At 39.9% G+C, this 20147-nt stretch overlaps 1 protein-coding gene across 1 annotated transcript; it reads right to left on the bottom strand.

Annotated features, from left to right (window-relative positions):
• Positions 1–600: 600 nt before the first annotated feature.
• GFPT2 (glutamine-fructose-6-phosphate transaminase 2) lies at positions 601–17551 on the bottom strand. The gene is made up of 19 exons (XM_005483630.3): positions 17411–17551; positions 12862–12969; positions 12141–12239; positions 11332–11457; positions 10708–10766; positions 10065–10199; positions 8622–8683; positions 7321–7400; positions 6922–7039; positions 6051–6214; positions 5440–5535; positions 5244–5341; positions 4783–4903; positions 4452–4609; positions 4201–4315; positions 3472–3599; positions 2667–2834; positions 2072–2233; positions 601–1475 (listed from the first exon to the last, which is right to left on the bottom strand). The coding sequence occupies exons 1-19, from the start codon at positions 17415–17417 to the stop codon at positions 1431–1433; spliced, it is 2049 nt and encodes a 682-aa protein (XP_005483687.1). The 5' UTR covers positions 17418–17551; the 3' UTR covers positions 601–1430.
• Between the last annotated feature and the right edge of the window lie 2596 nt (positions 17552–20147).

Here is a 20147-nt window from a genome sequence, read left to right as displayed (position 1 = left end):
TCACTTTTTAATATGAAGGGAATATTAATTCTAGATCAAGAGTAAAAGGGGCCTTTTCATCGCTTACCAAAACATGTTAGATCCAGAGTTACACATTCTTGGCATTCAGGTCAGATTATTACTATATTTTTTGTTATGATTTTGTTTTATTATGTGGTAAGAAAAAGTACTACGGCAGTTTCCAGTAAGTAGCTCCTATTATAACAAGCTGGTGTAACACTTTCAAGCTCTTAACCTAAGTAAACATTCAAACACCTTCATTTAAAACCAAGCCTGCAGAGGAATATCAGAAACTTCACTAGTGAGTTAGATAATAAAATGCAGAAAAAATAAATCCTATGCTTTCTGGCCATTTGGAAATAAAAATCAAACTTCTTGTGTGAATCTACCTGATTGTTTTGCAGGTTTATAGGTTCTCCCCTACTGCAAGTTGGTTCACAACTATCAAAATGTGCTTTCGCAAATATATATGGTACTAATATAGGACTTTCTTCAGATCTGACATAGAAGTCATCAGGTTAAAAAAAAAATGAAAACAACAAAAATGAAACAAATAAAAACCCAAATACACATACACACACAAAAAACCAAACCACAAAATAAGAAGAATTATATATTCTTTTAATTGCATTGTCATTTCATTGTACCCTCTTCAAAGAAAAATATGACTTGAAAGACATCCAGTTCCCTTATTCTGTTGCACTATACATGTTATGCAAATAAGAGCTGGGGAGGCATACAAAACAAATGTCATTCTGGCTTTTCAAAACAGTTAAAAGAAGCAGAAATTGAAAACATAGCTGGGAATTTACAGCCAGGGAAGAACTTTGCAAATGACTGGTTAAATATGAAACACAGATGCAACGGGGGAAGGGAAGCTGGGAAAGAAGAGGTGACAACAAATTTCCAGTTTGAGGCTGAAGGAGGAAAATCCCTAACAACTGTACAGAAGTATCAACACGCTCAGTATTTACATTCTGAGCATTACCAATGTTACAGATAAGCAATGTACTAAAAAAATAACTTAAAAAAAGCTATACAAATTGTACTTATAAATACTATATCTTTGAAACTAGTTATGTAGTGTAGACTAAAAAAATGTTCACAGTTACTCTGGAGAGAGCTGTATATATATATATATATATATATATATATTGCACAGTAAAAACGTTCATTCAGTATACCATGTGTAAACAATTTTTATCTTCTTTGGTAATTTCTGGACTTAGAGGAGTATTTGCTATGAGCAAAAGCACTTGGGTACAAGGCACATCAAAAGCTTTTAAAGCTACAAGATAAATCCTTCTGACACTTTCCAGTTAGCACTATCATTCTTTTTAGAGAAAACATTTACTTATCAATTCAGAACAACACATTCTACAAGTATAACTCAGAGGTCTGGTGACAAAGGCATCAGCTGTTCTTGGCTGTTACTCTACAGTCACAGATTTGGCCAAATTTCTTGGGAAGTCCACCTAGAATGAAGAGACAGGCTTTCAGTATGGCAGAGTAATACTGACATTCTGCATTTAACAATTCATTTAGTGTGCTTTTTCTGACTTCCTAATCAGTTCTGCTTGATTCTAGACACATTAACACACACAACAGACTATAGATCTGCACATAAAGACTTGCAGCTAAATTTATCTGTGCTTCCAAAGCCCTCCTAACAAATACATATTTGTTTTGCACAGGATACCTTTCCGAAGCAGTCATCATTGTCAAACTGACACATCAACAAACCAAGGTGTACAAAGCACTGCCCTATTTTAAGCTAACAATATCATATTTCAAGATTAGGTTCCCTGGAAAAGTCCCATTTGCACTCTTAACTAACCAAACTAAGCAAAAGAGCTTTATAAGTTTTTAGAAGGATACTAACTAAAAAATACAAAACTGAAGAATTGGCACTGCAATGTCACCTCTATAACCACGTTCACTCTAGATTCATTAGCTATTTTCATAGCTAGTGAGTCTTAGATATGCCATATAACTGGGTCTCTCACTTTACACTAGTAGGAGGAAGTTCAAAACTGCACTAAAAGGAGTGTTAAATATAGAAAATACTTACATCATATCCTCTGAGAACAGCCAGGTGAAATGAAAGTAATTGAAGAGGAATGACGCTCAACACTCCTTGAAGGCAGTCAACTGTATGAGGCAGCTCAATGGTTTTGTAGGCAAATTTTGAGCTTTCAGTGTCTTCTTTAGAACACAGAATGATTGGACGACCCTGAAAATAAATTTTTACATTGTTAAGTGAAGAAGTAGCCTAGAACTGCTTTGAAATATTGTTTACAGCATGTCTGTGTGTGTTTGAACACACTCAAGTAGCTAACAAAGGCAATGCCAGTCCTTGCATAATGGCTCTTGACTTTCACTATATTGTAAGGTTTGAATGTTTTCACCCTGTAGAGTTTTAACATTATTCCATTTGCTTCAAAACAGAAAGACCCCAAAACAAACAAGCCATATGAAAGCAGTTTTCACTGCTGATATTAACCTGTAATAACAAACTGCAATGCAGATGTAGCATCTTATTTATAACTTAATAATTAACAATAATCAGCAGTACATCCCTTTGCAGGTGCACAGGCAGCAGCAGTGCAGTGTGCACGATCTCTTTTCCCATGACACAGGAGAAGTGAATCAGTTGAGCACTGTACCTGCCGAGCAGTGACCTGTTGCAGGGCATTCTGACACTTGGTGAAGCAAGGATCCTTCATGATCACCATGATAACAGGCATTTGTTTATCTATCAGGGCCAAGGGCCCATGTTTCAGCTCACCAGCCAGGATACCTTCTGAGTGCATGTAGGTGATTTCTTTTATTTTCTAAAAAAAAAGGAAATGCCTCAAGTTATTACTAAATCAGCTGAGAAGCAACAGCCGCAATAATCAAAGCACCGAGGCTGTGCCTCTGCCATTTAAATACATGTACCAGTATCAAGTATTAGTGAAAGTACACAGGTGCCTGCTGGGATTTCTAGCAGGCTGAGGGCAGCAGCAGAGCTCACCCATGCACATGGATTAACCAGAGGAATTTTAGGAACCAAACACCCAGCACAACCTTGGCTACTGCAATATGCCTTTAACACACCAAACTCCTCTGAGCAATGGGCACGTGTCCATTTCATCAGGATGTTCATAATATAATTAATGACTTCCATGCATGAGCATCTCTTCTCAACATCAGCACATTGCATGTTTCTGATGTTGTTTTCAAATGGGTCAGCAACTTGTTAGTTTCTTGTTTTTAAGTAGACTAATTAAACTCTATGTTTATGGTGTGAAAGAAACAAGAAAGTGGCATCACATCCAGGTTCACCTTATGTCTTTGTTTAAATGCTTCTAGTTATAAATAGTTTTATTGCAGTAGAATTAAATTGTAATGAAATATTAGAAAAACTATGTTGCAGAAGGCACAAAATCTCATTTTAAATAATATCAAAGAATATTGAGAAGTTCCTACCAAAGCTCCTTCCAGACACGTGGCGTAATTATACCCACGGCCCATAACCAGCAACGATCTCTGTTTGTAGAGTTCAAGAGCCAAGTCATGGATCTTCTCATCCAAGGACAAGACTTCTTTAATCATTTCTATTGAGGCACAGAAAAAAAAAATATTTTTTTTTAACTGAAAAAAATAGTTCATTTGTACTAGAATGTTCTAATTATCTAATAGAGCAAATACACTTAATGTAATTCAGCCATTAACTTTGCAACATGGACTGCAGTTTAAGGATATTTTCTCCAGCCTTACTTACAGTAATAAATTTAAACAAATATTGGTTTAAACAGTGCTCATACATATAATTTGAATTTCTAAAGGAAATTGTGAAATATCCATATAAAAATCACCTTGAATTAGTTTCATTTTATGTATCCTGATTTAAAGTGGGAGATTTTAAAATTTTTAAACCATTAATGTAGGAGATCGAGTAATATTTCTCATACAAAACTACCTTATTGTAATTAGAAAACCCAACCCATGAAAATTCCGATCCTCCTGCCAAGTTTCTTGGAAGAGCACTTGTAAAATTGGCAAACAGTGCAGAAGTGAACAGTCCATTTTTCTCATGTTGTCTGCCTTTCAGGATGAGGGGGAGAGTGAAACTTAAATGAGAAAGAAATATCCCTGAGTAGTATTTTGTGCTGCCAACATCCCTTACGCCTCCTCAAACCCAAAATATCAATATACCTGGCAATGATTTTAGTCCACTTATGATTTCCTGTCTCCTTTTCTGCAAGGAAATTCTGTCTTCAGACATCATTAGGCCAAACATTACAAGAGACACAAATTGGCTGGTATAGGCCTGCAAAAAAAACAAAACATTTAACAGCTAATTCTGCAGAGAGTGAATATGATCTCAGTTGGAAGTGCTGCAATTGAAATTTGAGTTGTGTTCCACAGGGCTGAAGGGTGAAAGTCAAACCCTGAACAGGAATTACCTTTGTGCTCGCCACACCAATCTCAGGCCCTGCATTGATGTGCACGCCACAGTCAGTCTCCCTGGATATTGAGCTTCCAACTGTGTTTGTGATGCCAACTGTCAGAGCACGGCGTTCTTTACAATACCTCAAGGCCATCAGTGTATCTGCAGTTTCACCTGGAAAACATTCACACCTTCACTTCAGGCTGGAAGAGATAATAATGATTCCTGAAAAGCATCAAAGTCTACACAAATGTGTTCTAAATAACTGTATCCACACATACATATATGATGCAAAGTGCAATGGAAAGCAATCTTAGAGCACTCACTCAACAGCAAATGCAGCTCACCTGACTGGCTTATAAAAAAGCACACATCATCCCTGAATACAGGTGTGTTCCTATCCAGGAAGTCACTGGCAAGTTCCACCATCACTGGTAATTCAGTTAATTCTTCCAGGACTTGTCGAGTCTGTATTCAAGCAGAACACAGTATTTGTCAGCATTGCCACCCACTAACATTTGAACATTTTACAAATCAGAGAAAATCTAAATGAATTCTTATTAGAAAAGCTGGTAATTACAAGTCACCAAAGCTTTAAAAGCCAAGGTGGAAAAAGTTAACTTCTAGCATGGTGATTAATGGCACTGGAGCATTAATACAGAATGTGGCAATAAGGAAAGCTAAATAAAAGGGTGAGACCCCTCAATGAAAGACAAAGTCTGAGATAGAAGAAAAAGCAGATGAAAAGCTGTTGTCTGAAACCAGCAAGTAAGTTATAAATGCATTTCAGCCAAGGCTGGGAACGTACAGCCACTGCAGCGTGGTAACTGGTCCCACAGCCAATAATGATCAGTCTTCGGCACCTTCTGATTTCTTTCAAATGATCCTTCAGCCCCCCCAGCAGAACTGCAAACAAATAAATAAACAATGGTGGTTTTCATTTTCTGGATGGCACATTTACAAATTTCAAACTTAGTGCAGTTTGAAGGACTGTTCTCCATTACCTGTGCTGCTCTCAAAATTCACCCTGCCTCTCATCGTGTTGACAACTGATTCTGGTTGTTCAAAAATTTCCTTTTGCATGAAGGCACTGAAGTTACCTGTTTATAAAAACATGACATGGAAATGCTTAGGTTTGTTATTTGAAGTCTATTTCAGTTACAAAGAGAACTTTTAAGACTAACTTGACTGTGTTAGCCTAAATAAAAGCTTAGAATAGGCAAGAAGAAAGGAAGGATGGATAGGTCACTTTATATGGTTGATTCCATTTCCCAATACTGACAAGGTAAATAAATTCCTTCATAAGGAAACATCCATGCTCCCCTTCAGTTCTTAATTTATATTTAAACTTTGCCAACAACTACATGTTAGCGTTAGTTACATTTTCACTAGATACTGAAATGAATAGAAGTATCTATGACTTTTCCAAGGCTAAAATGGATAGGGTCCCAGGCTGCCCATTATCTCTTGGTCTCAAAACTAAAATTGTCAGCTCCCAGTACAGCCTGAATAAAAGGCAATTGTCACATCAAATTAGCAGTTTGCTGCCTCATCTACTACACAAACAGTAACTATGCATTTTTGATGATACTCATTGACAGATGTTTCAACCCACCCTTCATGATTTGCTGCAATTCCATCTGCAAGGTCTGGATGGCCCGGGAAGGATCATCACTAGCTGAGCGCTCCAGGCGGTGAATCGAGAGCTTCCCGTCAGTTACAGCTGCAATGTCATCATCTTCTAAGAAAATCACTCTGTTGGTGTGCTCAATGATGGCACTACAGAGAGAAAAACAGAAGCAAGACAAACCTGACACGTCAGAATTGGCAATAGCAAAGCAATTAAATGTGCCACAAGAGCACTTCCAGCACTGCTTCTCTCTTCCTTTAGGACAGAACTGCAGACAGAGCCATCCTAAAGGCAATGGCTCCATCTGCTGCTCCTCCTGCACTCTCACAGCAACCCACAGCAGGAGGCTCTGCAACCACTGCATCCATTCCTGCTGGTCTGAAGATGCCTCCCAGTGTCTTTGATGGATCCTGCTACAGTCCCACTCTTGGTCTCTCTATTCCAAGATAAATGTGTGCCTGGTGTCCACCTTCCTGCCCAGCTTGGAACCACACCACTATTTTCCTCCTCCAATATCTGAATTGAAAACATCACAACCCCAACTAACCCATATTCTGCCCAAATGCTCAGCTGATGAGTGTCCATTTGTACCCAAATTACTTTCCTACACTGGATGTATTTCACAGAGAGGTAAGCAAATGGCAGGTATTGCACTTGTTTGCAGTTCAAATGCTGCTGACAAACCTTCACATTTTTCAAGCACGTGAGCCTGGGGGCTTTCTGATGTTACCTGGATTAAAAGCTCTTCTTTCAGAAAGCCATTGTACAAGAGCAAGGCAGCTTAAATTTCCAGAACTATCTCGCTTTTAAACAAAAAACCCCAGTATTTTTAGCAGAGTTGAAGTACTTTTACTACCTTGCATCTGAAGCAAAGAAGAATTCCACTGCCTTATCCCCAACAGCATGAAGGCAGGTTGAGCTGTCCAGTCTTTTCATTTGGGAGTTGCAGATGTTCTTTACATTCTCAATGTTACCTATTAAAGAAATGAGACATTCTAAATGCAAACCCAGTTCTGTTCAGTTAACATTGCAGACTATACAGGTTTAGGGTATCACAGTTACAGAAATAGGTTGGGGTATGGGACTTTCACATGAACTACAAATTCAGTAGTATAAAAATATCCCCAGTCAAAAAGCTATTTGGGGCATCAGCTGGTAGTTTTATGGTACAAAAACCCAATTAACCTAATTTCTAATCATAAAATAATGGTAATTTTAGTTTTTAAAAATAATGTATTTTGATTCATCAACTTACATGTTCTGTACAAAACTGGAATCTGTTCAGTTGAGAGCTTGTACTTGCTCCTAACCCCAATGAGCAAAGGACTCCCTCTCCTAGAGAAAAGAAAACACACAAGTTTATAAAGAGAAATGTGCATACAAAGAAGTTATCAGACATCAGTGAAGCTGAAAAGACAATATCCCATCTAGCTTCCTAAACAGGAAGAGCCTCCTTCAACCATGATCCTAAGGCCATTACATGGCAGGAGGTCTATAAACTTGGTTCTTCTGTAAGATTCACCAAATATTATTATATAAGTAATTACCAATGTGCCTTGGTGATTCTTTACCTGTAAACTACATCCAAGTGGAGGAAAATGTGAATATATGTGAATAAATGTGAATAGGAATGTGCTGTTTTCTTTGCAGTTATCAGAAAACATCTTAGTACAGGGACCAATTTGAACCAAAGCTTACTTTGCCTCTAAAGGGAGACAACAGTAAGCTCCTGTGCTCTTTAGAATTGAAGTACTGTTACACTCTTTAGCCTTTTAAACTCAGAAACATCAACCTTCCCTACTGCACCTCTGAAACTGTGGAATATTAAGATAATTTTTTAATTATATGGGTTACATGTCACTGAAGACCTTATTAAAAAAAATATCACAGGAATAAAAGAACAAGTCACACTCAGATTACAAGATTAGCTTCTCTTAAATCCCTCAGCCCTAAAAACCCAAATCTGAACCACATATAGAATAGTTCATTTGAGAAGATGTTCTCTAGTTAGAGTGATGGTACAGCTGGCTTTTTCAAAATTTTAATGTAGTCTTATTTTAGACCACTGAAGCAATGGGCTTTTGGGTTGTAATATAAAACAGTCTTTATTCCCATCACTTGCTATTTTAATCACTTGCTATGTCACTTGCTATTTTAATATCTTTACATTTCCTGAAAGTTGTTTTTCAAGTAATAAATAAAAGTATAACTTAAGACAGAAAGACACCATAAATGCTATGACAGCTATAGAACTCTATTTGTATAACCTGTTACTATGATGGTCTTTCAACCCACATGAATATATTTATCTGTCTTTACTCAATGGGAGCTAAAACTGAACAATATCCCTTCCCTCTCCCCTTTTTGATAGAGGGAAAACGTTAGCATGCTCTTATTACAAATTTAGAAACACAAGATACACTGAGATTCGTTATTGACTCACTGATTTTTGTTAATTAAGCACTTTAAACATCAATATTTTAGTATCTTTCAGAGGCTGGCCTTTTTTAACCTAATAAAAAGCATGCATTATGTATAAAATAGACTTTTACTAACCTGGTAGCAACAGCTTCACCTGGGTAATGGATGCTCTTGAAAACCAATGCAAAAGCACCTTCCTGGAAACCATGAATACAAAGGAGAAGAAAAAGATTCTAAAGAACTTATCTCAAATAGTTGCATCTCATTAAACTGGGGCCCCTCTCTGAAGAGGCACTGAAGGAGCTGCTATCAGGAGTCTCTTCCTGGAGGGCAGACTGCACCTTTAAAGGAATTGGCCATTGAGCAGAACAAGCTGACATCCACATTAACAGTGCAACAGCTAAAACCTCAGGAAGTGAGCACTTAGCCTCTTTATAAATAAAAACAATAAACTTGAATGCAAAGGTTATGAAAATGTCAGAGATGCTGCTCATAATCAACATGAAGAATGTTAGACATTTACTTTGAGTAAGACCTTCAATTAGAATTTTACTTGTAGTGACTTACCATGCAGTTTCAACTAAAAACCTGGAGTTATTATTCCTAGATTCAAGCAGCAAATTCTCAATAATGTATTTCAAAAAAAAAAACCACAAAAAATCCACAAGACCAGAAAAAAAGCCCCAGAAACAGCTCTACAGTACTAACACAGCTGGCAGACTCCTGGAGGGAGATTCCCAAAGCAGGAGCCAAGGCCCCACACCCTGCCAGCAGGACAGAGCTGGTGACATTCCCTCTTCTCCCCGGGCTGCACTCAGAGCACTCTGCCCCTGTTCTGGGGGCAGGGGAATCCTCCCTTCCCACACTCTGGGGCTGCTCCCTCTTGTCCCACACAGGCCCTGCCTTGGTGTGGATTCCAGCCCTGCTGCAAGGAATCCTACAGAGCTGCTTTAAAGAGGAGACTCAGAAACTGCAGGAAGGGGAGGGAAAACATCTGCCCGGAGACTGGGGGAGGAAACAAAGCCAGCTTTCTCCAAGTTTGTAATGCATCTATCAAAGTTTTTAAGCATTCACATACTGAGTAACAGTAGATTCCCACTTCACAGTTTGGAAACCAGTCCAGCTTGTTAGATCTATTTCCAAATAGGAGAGCCAAGGCATTGGCCAAACTTGAATCACGGCAGTGTTTCAACACGATCAGAATAACCTTTAGGAACACACTGCCATTTATGAGAGATTTGAACCCCCAGAGGCTCCTATTACTTTTTTTAAATTAAACTGCTTCATTAAAAAGCTGTGTTAACTTCTTGCTAAAAACAAAACAAGACAAAAAACTCAACAAACAAAACCTGTTGCTACTGCAATTTAAAGATTTAACAGTGAAAAGCCTTTGAAGTCTCCAAAATTTTAATCTCATTTCTTGGTCTATTAAGCATTATTTAGAAGCCTAAAAGTGTTATTTGCAGCACCTTCTAAGAGCTCCTGCACAGGATCTAAATGCATGAGGCAGAATGCTAAGGAACCCCACAAATAGCTTATACTGTTGTACAGGGGGAAAAAAAGTAATGTCCCACTTACCAACTGTTGAATAACTCTCTCTACCAAGGCTGAAAAACTGGTGTCTTCACTCTCTCTGTTGTCATACATGTACTTGATCAGTTTGGGGATTGTTTCTGTATCTGTTTCAGATTCAAATTCATATCCTTTGCTCTCCTGAAATATCACATAGAAGAGTAAGAATTGTGTCCATCCTCAGGCAGCAAACACTGAAGAGCTTTTCAGCTGCCTCCCACCAGAAACTGCAGCCAGAGCTCAGAGCACTACATTGGACCAGTGCATATAAATCACTGTAGATAAAATACAAGGACTTATGTCATAGATACTCTTTGGGAAATGCTGGAATAAGACCCATAGTAAGACTTTACTTGTTTGGCATCTGTGAAGCAGCAAGAGACAGGAGGGAGCCCACTCCACACCCTCTCAGAGAGTCTCAGCACAAACTGCTACTCTGCTCATAAATACTTTGCATTTAGGATTACAGGAACATATTGCACTTCACCAGCTCCTGAGTATCTTTATCAGGCAGACCCTTTCACACAGCTTTTTTATAGATGATATCAAGAAACTTGAGTTCATGTTTCACTGAAGTCATGAATGACCTGATGGTAGTTTGGGGGAGTATTAACTTTCTAGTTTTAGAATTGAGTTACCACAGACTCACCAGAAATTTTCTCAGGTCCTTATAGTTTGTGATGATTCCATTATGGATGACAACAAATTCTAAGAGAAAAAAAAATACATATATTCATGAGCAACAAAAACTTAAGATATTTAATTCAGAACACAAAATTACAAGGGGAAAAAAAGCTTAGAAGTACACTTGAAACCACCTGCTATAGCTTTCAGACCTACAGGTTATCACAACATGGACAACTGCAAGCAGAAGCTTACAAATTCTGAAAGTATACAAAGGCAGTTCCAAGTTATTGAGAGGATTCTAAACTACACCTAGTAGAGCACCACGCCAAGTGAACAATGATATAAAATCTCCCTTTTCTGGACCAGGCAATATTGACACATTCATATTTTCAGTCTTACCTTTCAAAACAAGCATGTTGTACTTCAATTAACTTGCAATTTTCAGAAAACAGATCTCATTAATTTTTAGTGTTGCTTCAGTCTGAGAATAGCCTATTTCATTTGAAACATGTCTGAGCTAAATAGGATGGCAACAGCTTAGCCCTACTATCAAAAATAGATACCATAGCAATAATAAGAACATTTGTGTTCTGTGGATTGAATCATTTCAGATTTGTGTGGTTGAAGTGTTGCAGATATTACATACCATTCCTTTTATCTGATCTCTGAGGGTGACTGTTTATTGCACTTGGTACTCCGTGGGTCGCCCAGCGAGTATGAGCAATTCCAAAATGTGTTTCAAAATCTGTTTTTGAATCCAGGTCATCTTGTTCTAGACAGGAGAAATTCAGTTTACTGAATAATTAATATTGCCTCTCTCCCTCTCACACACACACAATTAGTAAAACACAAAGACAATTCCTACAGGCAAAATTCTAAAAGCTATCTTCTGTTTTTTGGGGATTTTTTTAACCATTTGCTTTTTTGACATTACACTTCAGAAAATTCAAGCTACTGTGATTAAAACCTTGTTTGCCAAGCCACGAGCATTTTTAGCCACAGACAGGCTAACAGACCCCATTACTACAAATTATAATGTAAACGTATTAAAATACAACTTCAGGCTTTCACAGATGGAAGCACTGCATAAAGCAGATTGTGATGACAGCCAGCTGCTTAAATGGCCATAAATTCTGTCAGAGTGCATGTTTCAGCATTTCAGCCATGCAGCACAGAAATCACATGAGCAAAGAGCCAAAGGAGCCCAGGTTTTGAACAAAGGAGCAACCAAAAGAAGGGAGGATTGACTGACAATTCCACAATGCAAGATCTGAAGATCAGCTTGCTTCTTAAGTGCAGATTTGAGGGACACAAAAAAATTAGCTGCTTGGATTTCCCAATGCAGTTATTGCTGATGCAAAATCATAACTGCAATTTCATGGTCTGACTTTCTGCTGAGATGCAGATAGTATCTGACTCGGAGGCCAAAGCAAAGGGGTCATTTTTAACACTTACTGTACAACTCTTCTTCCAAGGCCTTTACTTTTCCTCTTTTCTTAACCAGTTTGATGAATCTTTCTTTATCTTCATTGTTATTTCCATCAATTGCCACTCCTACAGCACAGGACACAGTCATAAGTGTTATTTAAAGCATGAAATACACTAGAATGAGGAAAAGGCTGAGAAAATACACACAGGCACACACCACTGAAATTTGTATTTTTTAATTACCCTTTAAAGGGATGTAGTTGAAGTCTGTTGCTAGAGCTGTGCATGTTCAAATGAAACCATGTCAACTCTATATCCACTGCACAGATTAAAACATACATGAGCCATCTCAAATTGTATTTGACAACAAACTGAAATATTTTGCCAAATGAAATGAGCCAACTCAAATTTAAGACAAGTTTAATCTTCCCCATCCTTCACTGTGATTCACATACAAAAAAGGCTGAGGCACAAACTACATGGCCCTGTATAGAGATCTTTTTCCACACCCTGTTTGTTTTGCTTACGTGTACTATCCTCAAACATCTAATTACAGAGCTAAACACCCAATTCTAAGTCCTGAGGAAAGCTGTAGCCCTCCAAGAATCAAGCTAATTAGTTCTGATCTGTTAATCTGTAGAATAAAGAAAGAAAAATCCAAGAGGCCAGACACTGAAAGAACCCAAAAAACCCAAAATGGAATGAACTACTGGTTGCTAAAATTGATTTCTTGAGTTGGTTAACATACCTGCAGAGTCATAGCCTCTGTATTCCAGTCTCTGTAATCCTTTTATCAGGGTTTCATATATTTCCTTCCTGGTGCGGGGCACTCTGTAGTTTAGATAAGCAAAAATTCCTGTTTAAAGAGAAAGGGGAAGGGGGGGGAAAGAAGCAAAGAGGTTATTTTAAAAATTTGCATCACTTCAGACTCAATTTAAAACTCTTTAAAACTAGCATCAGGGAGAAGTCCTAGGGGCACCCAACCTCCCATTTAGTACAATTCCTTCTAATGCATTTTGAAATGGAAAGAATTCAAGTACAATAAAGGACTCAGAAGCCGAATTTCAACACATAACACAAACTTCACTGGCGAGTTTCACTCTCTTCATGTTACCCACCAAGAGTTAAACAGTTAGGAGAGGTAAAAAAAACTTCTACTTTTCATGAAAACCACAGCTGAAAATGGGAACATTGTGATCTATTTCATATCCAGGCATTCAAAGAGGGAATATATTCACCAGTACTAACACAAGGAGACTTTTGTAATCCAAGTCATGGCCTTAAATACCCATGGGTAGGTAGAAGGCACAACATCTATTTCTGAAAGGCTCCAGCTTAATCCTGTATGCAACAGCCACTTCAGCAGAAAGAGAATGGAGGCAAACACGAGGAAAGGGCAGAAGTCAATGGGGTAGGACAACAAAGGAAAGAAACAGAAGGTACAAAACAGGGTCACCCACAACATGAGTGCTCCCCTGCGCTGCCTCAGCACAACCCCAAAGCCAGGCGGGCACAGGAGCCCCGGGCGTGCCCCTGCCAGCTCCTCAGAGAGCCCTGACCTCCCTCCCCGATCCCTCTCCTTTTGAACAGACCAGCCAGCGACCAAGAAGTGGCTTTATTTTAGTTTGGGGCTTGGTTTCCCCTCCCTAATTTTTTTTAAATTTTTTTTTAAGCACTCGGGCATTTTTTTACTAGAAGGGTGTTGGGAAAGTTGTTTTATCTTTAGAAAAGGTGTAATGAAAGAGTCACCTGCAAAATAAAACACAGCCATTCCTTTTCTCTGCCTACTGCTCTTCCTGCAACTCTGGTATTTATATGGATACATTAGGCTCTTTTATTAATTCTTGAAAAACTATACCCCAATAAAACAGAAACAACTAATTTCGCTGTTTCAGCAGTTTCTCCAAGCATCAAGTCAGGACTGGAAACTACAGTAAGAAAACACCCCAGACTTCGAGAGCTCTACAGATAAGCAGTTCAGACAAGTGTTTTAGATAGAGAAGGCCTTTGTTTGAAATTTAACACCCTCTTCCCCTTCAATTAAGGCTTTTGAACTGTAAATGGCCGTAGTGAAGAAGCTGTTATAATGATACACCAGTAAATCTCCCTTACAAATATTACTGTGAATTTGGTTACTCCGCTGGTTTATAAGACATTAATACTGTTGATTTGACAGTGAGACAAAGACAGTATTACATGTGCCTCTGAATTTATTTTGGAAAGATTAAAGGGTGGATAATACTTTTCTGCTTCAGAAGAGAGATTTATGAGGAGCTCAGCCTAATTATTTCTAGTGCATCCAACATTAACGGAGACATTAAGACAATAGTTGCATTTAAGGAGGTATTTGGGAATTTGAACTGCTTAATACTGTTCTTCATGGATGCTTTGAGAAATAATGCCTCTGGTTATAAGCAGTCACTTCAGACTGAGAGCCTGTTGATCATTTTTCCAGACAGATATTTACCGTTCTCTGGCACTAACCACGAACCTCAAAAGCAGCATTCAATTTCTTCAATACGAATTTCTCAACATCATTCCAAAACATTGCCACACCTCAGTTCAGATCCAACTCTACTTTCTAGGCCAGATTTCACAATGAATTTAAGCCTCAACATCCTTGTATGTTCCATGTGGCATCTTTCATTACACGGAGCTCCAGGAAGAACCTTCCTCTGGGACCATCCCTACAATGCTACCAGTGTGCTGCAGTTGTTAAAAAGATCCTTGTTCCCAGGGAATTGGAGCTGCACTTCCACACACGTGCATTAGAAGATGCAGAAGTCACCAGAGGCCATTTAAAATGAAAACAATAGCTGCAGTCTGACTTCAAAGAATGTGTTATAAACTCTTCCAGTTAAGGGAAATAAATCTTACTCTAAGCACTGAGAGTAACACTTTCTCTAGTACGTTTCTGTTTAATGATTTATCCACTCACGTATTTTTTCCCTCCTCAGTCATCATTTTGGCCAGATTTAAAGCACATTACTCAACTCATGTAGAAACAACTTGTGATAAAGATTCCTTGTATCTTAATTCTTTCTGGAAGCACACCAGTATGACTGAATCTCAGTTGAATCATCTTATGATAAGAGTTTTGTGATGCAAACAAGTTCCTTTATGATGGCCTCCCCAAGGTATTAGATGCCGTTTCCAGATCGTGCTTCCTTAAGAAGACTCAAAAACATAAAATCCAGGAAAAGCACCCAAGAAGTGTTTTACTAGGGCATTGTCCTCTTGATCTGAATGCTAAATCTAGTTTATAACTTTCCATAATCACAGTTTGCTTAGAAGGATGAACTAGATCAATAGTGTATGGCTTACCTATAGAAGCTAAAAACAGAAAGAAAAAGGTTGCTAAAACATAATTAAAACCAGCTTCAATCACATGCAGACACTGAAATCAAGGCTCTCCCTTTACATGTGTATCAAGATTTTAGAGCTTCCCTTTTCAGGATTACAAGCAGAGCATCAGAAGAAGGAAAAGTGAATTGAGTATTTTTCTGTGGGAAAATTCCACAAGAACTCTTGCAATTGCAAGACTTCACCAAAATCAACAAGGGGGCAGCCTATACTTGAAATTTGAACAAAATTATTTACTTTTTGAAAAAAAAAGGATATCCCTAAGTGCATAGTTGATGCCAGAAACTTAGCTTTGAAAAGGTCTCTACTTCATATCCTGATGAAACTAACTTTGATTTAAAAGAGGTCATCAGTTTAAGTGCATCTTGACTTTTTTTTAAACCCTGAATACTTTTGCTTGAATACTTTGGCTATAGTGTTTTACATGTGAGAATGATAACATCTTGACTTTCCTTCCTTACGAGCATGTTTATAGCAGAATTTATGACCCGTGTATTTTCAAAACATAAACCAAGGGCTATAAATCTTCACGTGCTACCTGAAGCCAAAGAAAACACAATAGGGTCCATTATCAGCACTTAAACCTGGAAAAATATGAAAAAAATAAAAACAACAACAAAAAAGTAATTTGAAAACTGCTGGTTGCAGTCTCTAGAACTCCTACAGAGATCAGCATAGTGGGCTGGGGAATACCACTCATGGAAAGAAATGTAATATTAAAGGTTTCTAAATGCTGATGGGAAAAACCCTTGCTCCACTCTCACTTACCCTTCTTGAACTGCTGCTCTTTGCTATTTCATACTGAGTCACTTGCTCCACCCCAAGCTGGATGTTCTACCGAGCTCCTTGAACACTGTTAACACCCTCACTTCCCAATCAATACACAGCCCAGACATGCAGAGTTTTTGATATTACTATCATGTGTCTCAGGGCTTGCCGTGGATACCCCAGGCACCGGGCCAGGTCTCTCACCTGAGGGGTTTTGTTTGGAAGGCACCGAGTTTGTCTCATTGATAGAGATCTGTCACGTAGGAGCTCACACAATAGCAGCTGAAACTGTATCACCTCGTGTTTCCGTTTAAGTGAAAGAGGATCCCAGAGCTCCTTGCTCCTTCTGAGGTCACAGTTAAAAAGGATGAGGAGGCAAGGAAAAGATACCTAACTCAGAAAGTACAATTTTGGGAGCAGCAACTCAACTCACTATCAGCCTGCAAAAGAGGTTTTGTTGATGACAACTAAGAAGTAAAAGTGCAATTTTTTCTACTTTCATCAGACCTGAGAGGAGATGTCAGGGGCAGATTGGCAAAGTTTCACCAAACTTTCCTCCATAACCAAATAAAATCACGTTAGCAACTTCCGAACCCACACTTTGATTTCCACTTGATCCAAAGTGTATCGAAGCAATTGTGTACACGCTATAGGATTTATCTTTCCATCTTTATTAGAAAAAATGAGGTGAATAAACTCACAACAGCTAGGAATGAAGCTCTTTCACTGCCTTTGTCTGAAAGCCACAAACTCTCCCTTATCGCTGCAGCTCGGAAGTGAGTCACGATTAATCAATCCCCAGTCCCGGATTAGGAAAGACAGAGCCCAGCGCATCCCGTGCATCAGAGCAGCGGGACCAGGAGCAGAGGTTAACCGGGCACCCCGGGCACCCCCGGGCAGCGGGAACGGGACCATTTCCATGCCAAGACCTGTGGAGCATCCCAAAACGCCACCAGGCACGGGGGTCTCGGGCAGGGATGAAGAGAACGGGGATCGCGTCTCCTCGGAGAAAGGCCGGGCCGAGGGGCTTCACCTTCACCTGCCGGGCGCTCTCCGTCCTTCCCACCCCCAGAAGGATGCAGCGGGGCCGGTCACCAGCGGCACCGCTGGGCTCGGGGACAAAGCCGCCCTTGTCCCTTGCTGGCCGGGCTCAGCCCGTCACTCACCGCACATGGTGGCAGCGCACGGTCCCTCCTGCTCCCAGCGAACGCGGCTGACGCCGGGCCGGCCCCGCCGCCTGCGGCTCTTATGCTCCGGTTACGGGGCCGGGCCGGCCCTGCCTGCGCCCGCCCCTGCCCGGGGCCCCGCGGGGGCAGAGCCCGGGGAGGGGACAGAGCCCGGGGAGGGGACACAGCCCGGCGGGGACGGAGCCCGTGGAAGGGGCAGAGCCCATGGTGGGGACAGAGCCCAGGAAAGGGGACAGAGCCCGGGGAAGGGGACAGAGCCCAGGGAAGGGGACAGAGCCCAGGGAAGGGACGGAGCCCGGGGAAGGGGCAGAGCTCAGGGAAGGGACGGAGCCCGGGGAAGGGGCAGAGCCCGGGGAAGGAACAGAGCCCAGGGAAGGGACGGAGCCCGGCGGGACCGCAGCGGATCCCGCCCGGCCGGCCCTGCCAAGCTCCACGCACGGGGAGGCAGTCACAGAGGCTTTAAGCTCGGGAAAGACCTCCCAGATCACCAAGTCCAGCCTTTGGCCGATCACACCTGGTCAAACACAGCACTAAACGACATGTCCAATCATTTCTTCAACACCTCCAGGGATGGGGACTCCACCACCTCTCAGGCAGCCCGTTCCAATGCTTGGCAATCCTTTCCTTGAAGAAATTTTACCTGGAGTCCAACTTCAGCCTTCCCTAGCACAGCTCTAGGCTACATCGTCTAGTCATGTCAAGGATGAATCCTGTGTCCACCTCAGGCCTGCTCAGGGATTTTCAGAGTGACAGGAACCCCAGAGAGACTTGGCTGTGTGACCAAGGAGCAATTTTTGTGCACTGATTCTGATTTTCCACCTAAAAAGGAACTCATCTTATCTCAGAGAGCTCCTCCAAACCAAAGGAGTGAATGATGGCTTTTAAAGCAAGTGTCTTGCAGCACACTTTAACAGTGTACACAGAACAGCTGAGGCCATTATTCAAAGAAACATGACTTTAAAAATACACAAGGTTTCATTAAATAGTTTCTTCTTCCTTATTAAAAAGTACCAAAATATTTTATAGACATGATCCCAGTTATCTCATAGAGTTCCTGAAATTCAAGTGTGAAGTGTCTTATTTAAGCTAGAATTTAAAGACTCTTTCCCTCTTGCATTTATTTTTTGCAGGTCATATTTTACCTAAAGCAGTGATCCCCTCAAACTTTGTCACTTTTTGTTTGATGGAGAAGCTGAATGAAGGATAGAGACTGGAACATTAACATTTCAGTCACAAAATAACCTCTTTTTGTGTCTCTTTAAGAAAGAGAAATTTTGTCTCAATTTTACAGTAAAAAACTAGGTTTAAAATATTTTCAGGTCATAAATCAAAAGTGTTTAAATTCTCTTTAAAAATAGTTTATAAAAAGGGATAAATTATTATTTTTCAATTAATGTGTGGACAGCTCTGCACACTGTGCTCCTTAAAAACCAATATTGTTTTCCTTCCCCCAGTCTCCCAGAATCAGACCAAACAGGCCCATGATTTGTCACCACTGCAGTCCCAGCTGTGTCACTGACCTGCAACGTGACATCAGGCATTTTGACACTCCATTCCAGTTTTTCTTCTCTGTTTAGGTAACTGCTCCTCCTCTGAAGTAACTCTGATCTGGTTTCCCCAGCCCAGCCTGAGTGAAGAGGGGCATTCCTAATCCCAGCTCTGTGTGTAAAGTAGCATTGCTATTTATATTAAATTACATACAATAAAGGAAAACTTCTTATTTGCTCCTTGTGGGGCATTTTGACTAATGAGTGGTGCAGACAGTAGGAAAGAAACACTTTTTTTTAACATCACTGCAATACTAATTGACGAAGATCATGAGTTAGAGCCCAAAATTCCACTCATGCAAGACATTTCATGTTTTCATGTGACATTCCCAGGGAGAAAACTAAACAAAATGAGATTCAACTGCTAGGAAGAACTGCATTAATTAGTGGTTAATGCATCACCTTGATAAGTTATCAGTCAACACTTCTCAGACACATCTGCCCAATGCCATTTGTCTTTTTCATGACTTTTTGGAAGTGCATTAGAGAGTACACTAATTCTTTTTACTAGTGGGTTTGTTTGGCTTTTTTATGGCACTCAGATGAGATGATCAAACTGTTCTCATCTCACAACTTCTTAAACTCTAAAAGCCAAAATATTTTGAAGTATCACCTACTGTATTCAACACAATAAAGATCAAGAAATTCTGCAATACTCTGGAAAAATGCTCTTCTCATGATACCGTTAAAAAAACCCAAATCAAGAGAGAGCAGTTTTGACAGTTTGCAAATTGAAGGTTGCAGTTTTCCTGTCACAAGACACAGGCAACTGATGAGCAATAAGGAGGTCAAGGGGTGCAACTTCCCACTAAGATCTGAACAAAAACCTGAAGGGGCACCCAAAGGATCAGGAATTTTTGCCCAGCTACATCTTTCTCTTTTTTTTTCTGTCCTTATATACAAATGATGAAAAATAGAAGTAGGAAACAGTGGGGTACAGGACGGAGATCACTGTATCACTGTTTTAGGGTCAGGTAATGAGGAATTTGCCTGGGGCGCCAATAGGCAAAGGCAAGGGGCAATGAAAATCATGGAGCTGGAAAGAAGAGGGATTTATGTTTAGGCTCCCTCTGAACATAATGCAGGTACTAGTTCTCACAGCATTTATGATCTGCCCTGAAAAGCAGCCATCAGCATTTTAAGGACAGCTATTTCAAACTGCATTTCCA

This window comes from Zonotrichia albicollis, chromosome 15 (genome assembly GCF_047830755.1).
Source record: "Zonotrichia albicollis isolate bZonAlb1 chromosome 15, bZonAlb1.hap1, whole genome shotgun sequence".
NCBI classification, from domain to species: Eukaryota; Metazoa; Chordata; class Aves; order Passeriformes; family Passerellidae; genus Zonotrichia; species Zonotrichia albicollis.
Note: the sequence above shows the minus strand (reverse complement) of the source record. Positions and strands in the feature narration are given on the sequence as shown.